The sequence below is a fragment of the Halichoerus grypus genome, chromosome 10 (genome assembly GCF_964656455.1).
Source record: "Halichoerus grypus chromosome 10, mHalGry1.hap1.1, whole genome shotgun sequence".
Classification (NCBI taxonomy): Eukaryota; Metazoa; Chordata; class Mammalia; order Carnivora; family Phocidae; genus Halichoerus; species Halichoerus grypus.
Genome location: NC_135721.1, coordinates 108,206,498 through 108,217,214, shown reverse-complemented (window position 1 = coordinate 108,217,214; position 10,717 = coordinate 108,206,498). Strand labels below are relative to the sequence as shown.

Sequence of the window (10,717 nt, the reverse complement as noted above, 5' to 3'; positions counted from 1 at the left end):
AAAATACTGCTCCCAAAAGTAGGAGTTGTGCACTGGGCAGCTAGACAACCGTAAACCTCCAGCACACTCACTGCACACATTAACTCTGGTGCCCTCTGGGGAGGAGGGACCTATACCACAATCCTCTGGGATGGTGGGCATTTTTAACACTGTATGATGATGTGGTGAGTTTGTGCCAAAAAACAAAACAAAACACCAAACAAACCTTTGTTCCAAATACACAGGAAAAATGGGCAAACTACAAAAAGAGAAAACAAATAAAAATAAACAAAATAGCAAAACCTCCTTGGACCAGAAATCAAAATGATGCTACCAGGTGACTCTGGGACGGGGTACAAATGTTCCCACTCCCCCTTGGTATTAATTACCAGGTGCGATCATATACCTGGATTTAGACTGAGATCCTGGAGCTCCTAAGGGAGGCAACCAGCAGATCACCAGAGAGGATGGAAGAGGGAAACAAACAAACAAAGAAAAAAACCCCATGAACTTGCATACCAAAACTCCAAAACACACAAGGAAACTCAATGCTAAGAAAGATAGCCAACAAAATCAGAACAAGAATTCATTCCACAAAAGCCTGGAAAGTATAGGATAAAATGAAATAGCTTGAGAATGTTTAAAGAGATAAATGGACGTTATACTTCCATTAAAAAAAAAAAACTACAAAGTATGTAATATTTAAAATTCAATAAAAAGAGTAAGCTAGATACAGTGAAAGTAAACAAGTGAATTGGAAGACAACACTGCGGAAATCAATCATGTCCTCTCCTCCCCGCTCACATACACGTCTGACAGGCATCTCAAGAGTTCTTAGCCGAGGAGCCCTACCTTCCAATCACATCTCAATTCGGAGAACCAAAACAGGTCAGAGCAGAGCCACTTTGGCTGAAGGGGAAGTGGGAGGACTTATCTGTCATTAAATGAGCTAATATCAGGTTAAAGTTTAGTGACTTTCCTTCTGTTGCTCTCTTAGACAACCGCTATACAATCTTGCTTTTTTTTTTTTTTTAAGATTTTACTTATTTATTTGACAGAGAGAGAAAGCACAAGCAGGGAGAGTGGCAGGCAGAGAGAGAGGCAGTCTCCCTGCTGAGCAAGGAACCCGATGTGGGGCTCGATCCCAGGACCCTGGGATCATGACCTGAGCTGAAGGCAGCCGCTTAACCGACTGAGCCACCCAGGCACCCCCAATCTTGCATTTTTAAAAACATATAAATACCTCAAACTAAATAAGCACGCTGAAGACAGAAGCTGCCTTTATTCTCCTAACCAAGCCTTTGACGAATATTTGATCATGGTTATGCCTTAATGAATTACAATATAAGGGAATTCACTTCAATCAGACTAGCTAAAAACTAAAATAAGGTTCATACTTTATATGGTGCATACTTCCATTATTATAGAAACAACAGCTCCTTATATAGACTTTTTTTCTTTTTTCAGAAAGTAAAGTTCTTGTTCCCTTCTAGTAAAACAGTATTTTTCCAAGGTCAACTCCATTCTGTTGTTATAGAACCAGAACTGTTTTTAGTATTGAAGTAGATTCAACTCAAGAAGAAAAGGTAAAAATAAATCCAAATTAGGTAGAATTTTACACACTAAATTTAAGAGCAGTAATTAATGAAATAGTAAAAACACTGCTCAATACTACTAAAGCCTAGGGCGCCTGGGTGGCTCAGTTGGTTAAGCGACTGCCTTCGGCTCAGGTCATGACCCTGGAGTCCCGGGATCGAGTCCCGCATCGGGCTCCCTGCTTGGCAGGGAGTCTGCTTCTCCCTCTGACCCTCCTCCCTCTCATGCTCTCTGTCTCTCATTCTCTCTCTCTCAAATAAATAAATAAAATCTTTAAAAAAAAAAAAAAATACTACTAAAGCCTAGTTAAAAAAAAAAAAAAAAGATAGACCTTTGGCAATCTAATCAAGGATAACTCTCTGCTTCATGCCAAAGAAAATATTAAGACGGAAAAGTGGTCACATCTCAGGAGATTTTACATATATATGATATCCAGTATTTAGTATTTGTGTATATATATTACATATTATATAACATATACACACACTAATACTAAATACAACACATAGCTGGACAGACAAGTAATTTTTTTTAAATCTAGGAAAACTGGCTGGTTTCCCCCCAAAATATAAATTTAATAAAAAAGTAGAGAACACAAACAGGCTATAACTAAAGAAGAAACTGTAAGGGCAGGAGAAAAAAAAAAACCCACTTGAAAATATGCACACAGTTTTATAAGAGTGCTTATCAAACCGTCAACAAACAGAGGATACTAACATTATAAACACTGTTCCACATGATAGAAAAACCTGAAAGGCTAACTCAACTGACTTTATAAGGCTATCCTAATGGTCTCTAAAACTAGACATAACTAAAGAAAACTAAGTCAATCTGATTTATGAATATACATAATAAATCTTAAATGAATCAGCCAATCACTATCAAAAGAACACTAATAGGTTTTATACCAATTATTGAAAGGTAATTCAACATTAGAAAATATATCAGCATCGTTCAGTCCATTAAAATTAACAGATAAGTGAAAAACTATGATTGTTTTCTAACTCCTCAAAAAGTCACTGAATAAATCCCACACCTATCCCTTGAGGCTGGAGTGGAGCTGGTTGGGGAAGAGATCTTTTAGCAAATCAAGAAGAAAAAGAAACTTCCTTAATTTGATAAGGGTCATCTACTGGAATCCCCAGCAGCCATCATACGATTTCCCATTACAGTCATAAAGAAACAAGGATGCCTACAATTGTTATTAGTTACTGAAATAAGACAAGATAAAGAAAAAGCTGTTATTAAAAATTAGAAAAATGCACTTGCAGATATGATCAACTAGAAAATCCCGAACACTTAAAATAACAAAATATTTTGACCAACTGAATTCAGCACAGTAGCTACAGATGAGATCAATAAACAAAAATTAACTGCTTATTACTGAAGAAGTTATGTAAGGAAAACAGGAATAATAAAAAAACCTCTTAAGTAGTTTTTTAAATGTAAGAATAAACCTTAAAAAATATACAGTATGTAAATGAAAAAACTCGTTTTACTGGAAGATGTAAAACTTCTGAAAAAATGGAGATACGCTCTGTATTCTGGATAGAAAGACTTCCTATTTTTAAAACATTAATCCTTCCCACACATTAATCTAGAAAAGCAATCCAACACTGTTCAAAATCCCAAGGGGACTTTTCTGGCACTTGGTAAGATGATTCTATGCTATTAACCAAAAGAATACGTGGAAGATTTTTTTTTAATTGAAAAGAAACAAACGGGCAACTGACCTATCACGTATCATAATATAAAGTTCCATGATTTCTCTCTTCCTGGTAACTTGTGATTAGTGTAATACTCCTGGGTGTCACTTACTGTGACATAGATCACTGGAGCAGGTGGGATAGGAACAATTTTACCAGAAGGAAAAAGAGTTTTTTGGAGGCACATTACATGTGAGGTGGCCATTACACCTCTAAGTGGAGGCGCGAACAGACAGCTGGATGTGCAAATCTGGGCTTACGGGAGAAATGTGGGCTGCAGAGAGACACACTTGAAACTGTGGGACGGACTTTTACTAAACTTTGTTTTCTTCCTGTGACATTACATAGTTTAGCTTTGCACATATGCAAGTAAGTTTCAGAAGCTCACTTATCCCATCTGCATTTTTGTTTTTGGTCTGAGCAGGTAAGATGTATGCTTGGACCAGTTTAGTGGAGGATTAGACAAATTAATTTCTGCACTTCTTTTATTATTCCTGTACTAATACTACTTTCCTCATTATTTTAAAATACATTTCTTTCATTTCCCTTTAAAATCTGTAAAAAAAATATCCTCTCCATTATCAGGATGGTTCCTTCATTCTCTCTGAACACACCACAAATACCACCCTACCCTGGCTTCTGATTTACGAAGGCTGTGCCCCACTGTGCCCCACTGTGGCTTCACGGCTACCCTGATCTCTATCTACCCCATTCTGCAAGGGCTCAAGCGCTTCAACCTATTATCTCTTCCTCTTATCTCCAACACACACTTGCATGGTCTTAATCATATGCTCTCTTGCATGTTAAACATTTCAAATCCATTTCTCAAACTATATAAACTAAGAGATTATATTTGAATAAATTTCTACTCAGGAACAACAAAATAATGCAATGTTCCTCATATGTACACTTTGCTTCCTACCCCCAAAATACACAACCCAAATTTAAAATGCAAAGGAGTCATATCCAAATCTGAATTAACAGGACTCCACTGCCAGCCTAGAGTACCAAACCAGTCAACATGGGAAACAGAATGAGGCCAGCTATGAAGAGAAAGAGCCCAGGCACAAAGGGCAGTGACGCTCCACCAGGGCTAGTGAGACAGTCTGCCCACGGGTCACCCGAGTCCTATCCAGGGCAGCACATCCCGCCCACCCAGACCAGCGGCTGCGGGATTTAGGGGTGTCAGTCCAGGAAGGGCCAGCCAGGCCTGGGGGAAACGCTGGACCTCGTCTTCCAATGAGTCCCATAATTGTCCTCATTCGGCACGGAGCAGAAACTCGGCTTACGGTAACCCGTCTGTGACCCCGAACCACGGGGGCAGAGCGAGAACCCCCCGAGTATACATGCAGACACACATGCACACGCATGCACACGAGCACACACACTCCAGACAACATAGCCAAGCAGGCCATACAGAACCGTATGTAGACTGTGAAACAATCTGATTAGGAAACTAGGATCGTTGCCACCGCCATTTATTTGTCTAGTTCGTAACTAAGGAGGGAACACTATAGCAGCGCTAGGAATGCGAAGAAGTCCCTGCCCTTAAGGGGCTTACAATCTTAGGGAAGTAGAACAGGCACATTAAAAAAAAACGGTAAGAAAGCACATGCTAACAAATGCCACAAGAATTCGGAAGGCAGCGTAGATTAAGAACACAGAATTAGGAATCACAAAACCCAGTTTAGTCCCAACCTGGTAAGTCAGTTAACTTCTCTGGGTTTAGTAGCCCAGCTGCAAAATGAAGTAGTGAGATTTAGAGGCTGTAAGCATCTGTTTGCATCATGATTTCGATCAAAAGCTGAGCCAAGGTTTATGGAGGTGGCACCTGAGCTGGACACTGAAGGAAGACAGAGAAGGCATTTCAGACAAGGAAAGCGGTACTGAGGTAGGCGTAAGCGTGCGGTCTGGAGGGGAGAAGACACGAGCGACAACGGGAGTGAGGTAATGGGTGGCTGTGGCAGCCCTTCGGCACTACCAACACAGGAATGAACTGTATTCCCCACATTTACATCCAGTCAGTTACAGTACATAATTCCAGAGAGTAGAAAACACCAGAGAACAATGGCGGCATTTTATCAAACATTGCACTCAATTTCCAGAAAATATAAAATGATCTTAACATTATACCTCTACATTTAAAATTGGTATCAACAAACTGTTCCAACTGTCAAAATGTAAACCAAAGTTTACTTTCTTAGTAAACATAATTAAATCTCTTAATTCAAAAGGACATTTGATACAAATTATATTATCCCGACAATTCCAACATTTATTTTCTACCATGTTCCATGCACTGTGGAAATAAAAAGAGTACGACAAGTTCCCTGCCCTTGAAAGAGCCCGCAGCCTGGTAGGTGAGACAAACAACTATGCCTACCTAGAATGTACTAGGACGCATGGCATGACCAAGGTATGAACATACGGCTATGGAGTAAAAGATGGATTCACACCCTTCTGCAGAAGTTTCAGCAAGAACTCAGAGAGGTTGTTGGCTCAGGAGAAAGGAGTCTGGCAGGGAGAGAGTCTGTGGGGAGGAGAGGGCTTCCAGGCAGAGGGCACATGGCTACAGACAGGGAATCGTGCAGGAGCGTGGCGTGGCCAGGGCCTCCCACGGCTACAGTGTGGCCAGAGCAGAGCGTGCAGGGCAACAGCTAGTGATAGGGAAGCCTGGACTCAGTCCTATGGCAATGGGGAGCTACTGCTTGCTATGCCTTAACTGTCTGCTAACCCTGGTTTGCAAGGTCGGGAAGGGACAGGAAAGAAAGGGAGCAGTGAGGTTCTGTCTGGGGCATAAGCAGCCCTTGTGTAAGCTCTCTGCAGCAAATTACACTGTTTGGGAAACTCCCCCCCCCCCCCATCACCTCTCTTTTCCCTTAATGATCTGTGAGTCTCCAACATGGAGCTGCATTGCCACTGGACTGGAAAGGCATAGGGGAGGAGAGCAAACGAACAAGACCGGAAACGCACACCTATGGCTAATCAACTTACCATAAGGTAACGGTCACTGTATTGTACCAAGGTCTGTAGACAAAGAAAATGAAATTCCTTTTTAGGAGTTTTCTAAAACTGCCTAAGTCACACCAAAGCGTTGGAAAATCTCATTCAATGTGGGAAAAGTATATAGAACCCTTGCAGAAGACTGCATTTCCTAAACTCTTTTCCATTAAATATCACTGTTATAGCACAACACCACGGGCGTTCAAAGCCTGCCTTCACACAATTGATATTAAATCTCATAATTCATTGATATTGAATCACACAATTGCATTGTTTGGCTTAAAAAAAAAAAAGATACAATGTGTAATTCCAAGTCTTAGGTTCTCAGCTAGTACTAAAACATCTCAATGCATGAATAAATTGCCTAGTGAAGAACATGCAGCAAAAGGCAGATGCAAATAAACTCATCACTTTAGGGTAGGATTCCAATTCCTAAATTCCAATTTCTCATAATAATATTATAGAATCAAGTCTATAAAAGTAATACCTTCTTGAAATTTTGTTTTATAAGGAAGAAAATAAATCTGTATATTTTATTTAACATTCGTTTTTAAGTTACAGTTATGCCAAAACAATCAGCATCTAATGAAAGAAACCTTAGTATAATCCTAAAAACACGCATATACATTTAGAAGGATCTTCTATTTTCTAAATAAATTACATGCCTGATACATATTAACCAATAAAGAATACCAATATGAGAATTCAGGACATTTATTTTTCTGCATGGAGATTTAACTACTGTACAACACACACACACAAAACAAACCCACAAAGCAACGGTGTGTAATAGGTAGTGAGAGACACTTAAAATAAGCATATTGAAAACGCCTACAAACAGGCTTTTTTTTTTTTTTTTTTTTTAGGCAACAAAGTATTTTCAGTCCTTGACACCTTCTCACACTCACCTAGCACCACAGATGCAAGGACTTACAGTAAACGTGTACAATCTCATGCTTAAAACCTAAAGCATGCACTGAATAGAATTTATACATTATGATCTACTCTATTAAGTATGCAGTACATACTTCTAATATTTTATACATTAAATTACCCTGCAGCATTTTTGGAAACTTTAACATTTATGCAAAACAACTTCTGAAAGACCTATGAAACAAGCTCTCAAGGATCACCTGCAGGCTGTTCCCACAGGCACTGGTTTGGTTCAGTGGGAGAAGGCGGCAGCCTCAAGGTTCAGACTGGATGAAAATGGTGTCTGTGCATGTCAGTCCATGTAAAAAATACATATATACAGAGATGGCACAAAGATTTGTGCAGTTGGAATCACCAGTGCAAATGCATGCATTTGAGGTACTTATTTTTTCCATGGTCAGGTATAATTATGCATAGTCATGTTCCCCAAGTGCTAAATGTTTCAGACCTGATCAAATGAAAGCTGTAAGAACTATAAATATATTTATATAGTTAATTTCAAAGCACTATGCTTTTAATGAACATCTGTTTAACATTATATGTTTATATATTTAGTTTAATAGGTTTGTCAACCAACAAATTTTCTCATTGTAAAGAGACTGACTGGTAATTATACCTGGCCAAGTGATTTAAATAGCATACGTGAAATTCTAGCAAGAATTGTAGTGAAAGAGTAAAATACTTCATTATTGCTTCATTGGACTGAGAAACCTAGAAGGCATAGATAAACGATGCTCGATGATGAAAAGTCAATACCCAGAACAGCGGTGCATGCCCCAAAATGGCCTCTGCCCAATACAAACTAAGCGCTCTCCACGTTATCAATGCCGTTGGCATCCACATGGATACCAGGCTCCCCACACAAAGACGAGGGAACAAAGCGGCTAACAGTGGGACACAAACAGCTCTTAAGCTCTGGCAATTCTTGCTTCAGGCGTTCCAACTGCTCCACTTGGAATATATTTGGCTGTTCAGGCATCCAATCATATATCCTATGATGAAACAAACACAAAACACATAAAATAGTGTAATTTTATGGTTTACTTAAGACCTGTCTGACTTAACCTTTTCCGGGCAATCTGATTACAGAATGACTGGAACATCCATCGTACAACAGCCCCCTTCCCTTTTTAAAAGATGTAAGTATCAGTTCAATTTAAAAATACTTCTTCTCCATCTTTCCAACAACACAGAACAGCAGCATGTCCTTATGTGCCCATAATGAAAAAGAACGAATTACAAAGCAACTGAATCAGAAAACAAAATAAACCTGTAGTTTCCTAGGGATTGATTCTTCAGGTATCTTCTCTCCAAGCCAATCAACTGGCAATGCCGTATTTTACAGATGGGAAGCTACTAAGAGGCAGAGTTGGAATTCATACCCAGTTGTGACTTCAAAGCCCTGAAGATCTGCACTGTGAGAACTGTCCTAAAGTTGTGCAGCCTAGGCCAAGGTACCCATAGTTGAGAGGCCAGAAAAAGCCCCATGTGACAATGGCAGCACCACACTGCCCATCAGCAGAGACAGGATGGCCTTCCGGGCCTAAATGTGAGGGCCAGGCAACTCATGCGAGGTGCTACAACCGAGGTCGTTGTGACATCATAGTAGGAAAGAATTTCTAAGAGAATGAGAAGTGACCTCCGGGTCAAGATATCAGACCAAAAACAGAAGCAACTATACTTCCTTTGTACATCCCGTTAAAAAGAAAATAAAGGGATTAAAAAAGAATCCATGCGTATGGGGAAAAAAACAAAGAGACACAGCAACAAAATTTTGGAAGCTGGAAAACAGATGCATAAGTAATAACAAAGTGTTTCAGTTAGCAGAACGGAAAAGGCCAAATCACAAGCCAGTATAGTGGAAAACATGAAAAGGCTGAGTTAAAAGCAGCACCAGATTCCCCTAGAACTGGGGAAGGGGGGAGGGGGGGCAGCTAAAACAGGGAAGATGAGTGAAGGCTCTGAGCAGCAGTAAGCATCTCCCTTCCTTCTAACTTCCTGCCATGGAGGCTGCCCAGCATCCCACTCCCCCACTTAGGTTGATTTTGAGAACTTAACGGGAAAGCTCTTGGAATGGAGGACTAGAAGACCAGGTGAGGGTTTGGGCATTTTACAAAAGCCACCAGCACCAGGGGAATTAGAGACAGTCCATACATATAACACATGCAAAATTCAGAGACATGCCCTCCCTTCCCCAGCTCTCTTCCCTTACCTGAATCCCAAGAACCCTGGGAGCCAGATCTGGATCCTCTAGGTAGTTTATATAGATTCTTCTGTGAGGAATCTGGTCAGCCAAAAAGTAAAGTTCTAAATCTACTGACATCAGAAGTATGACCAAACAGGCCACCCAGATCACCCCACAGTGAAATCCAAGTTAACGAGCCCCATTCACACACTCAGAGCCTTCAACAAGCTTTTTAGATCCCAATTTCTTACCATGAGAAGCAGCCAAGGATTTCTAAATAACTGAGGAAAGCTTCTAACATGTAAGATAGTGAGTCAAAGAGAAGAAAATTCCAAAGACTAAAAAAAAAAAAAAAAAAAAAAGCCCTGATGCCTTCACAGAAATAGTTCATTGATCTAAAACAGGATGTTATATATAGAAGAAAATAGAGCATTCAAAGAAAAAAGACAGTTCTTAAAATTAAAGACAGAAAATAGAACTCAATAGAACAGTGGATGATGAAGTTGGAGAAATCTTTCAAAGTAGAGCAAAAAGACAAAGATAGAAAATAGGAGAAAACATAAAAATTACAAGGCTGGTCCAAGACTGAATAGTATGTAAACTAAAGGATTTCTATGGGGGCGGGGGGGGAGGGCAGAGAAACGGAAGAGACAAAAATCAAAGAATAATTCACAGAATCTCTGCATCTTCAAGGACATGTATCAACAGATTAAATGGGCTGCTGTGTGCCCAGCACAAGGGATGAAATCAGACCCACACCAAGATCCATTTCTATGAAATTTGACAACTCTGGTGACAAGAAGACTCTGCAAGCTTCCAGATAGGAAACAAAGAAATCACATGTGCGGGAACAAGAATCAACATGGCTTCACACTCCTCAGCAGTAACACTGAAACTGTGAATGTGACGGAGAAGTGTTTTTAAAATTCTAAAAGAAAATGATTTCCTAACACGAAATTTTATGCCCAGCCACAATACTTCCAGGCATGCAAGACCAAACATTTATTTTCCATGTCCTCCTTTCTCAAGAAGATGCTGAAGGATGTGTTCCATAAAAATGACAGGAAAGCAAAAAAGATCTGGACTACAGGAGATGGGAGCTCTGACACAGGGACGGTCAGGGAGCAATTTTCACTCAGGATGACAGCGGTGTCCAAAGAAGTCAGTGAGTCTACACTGGAGCAGTCTGAGTGAAAAGGAAGGTGTGTGAGGGACTCTCATCACTCCAAGAGGGCCACTGCCACTCGACCAGCATTGTACCCTAAGGACAGAGTGCCCTAGCAAGCCTGAATCAGAATCTTACTTACATGTGGCT

At 40.1% G+C, this 10,717-nt stretch overlaps 1 protein-coding gene across 5 annotated transcripts in view; it reads right to left on the bottom strand.

The window, feature by feature from the left end:
- Positions 1 to 4,743: 4,743 nt before the first annotated feature.
- The window catches only part of GPCPD1 (glycerophosphocholine phosphodiesterase 1), a 61,376-nt gene continuing 55,402 nt past the window's right edge, over positions 4,744 to 10,717 (bottom strand). For 4 of the 5 annotated variants that reach the window (XM_078056966.1, XM_078056968.1, XM_078056967.1 and 1 more), the window contains one exon: positions 4,744 to 8,209. In XM_078056966.1, coding sequence (XP_077913092.1) covers positions 8,020 to 8,209 — 190 coding nt within the window. In that variant the 3' untranslated portion in view covers positions 4,744 to 8,019. Of the gene's footprint in view, positions 8,210 to 9,429; positions 9,502 to 10,717 lie in introns of all 5 variants that reach the window. The other variant, XM_078056970.1, reaches the window with a different exon arrangement.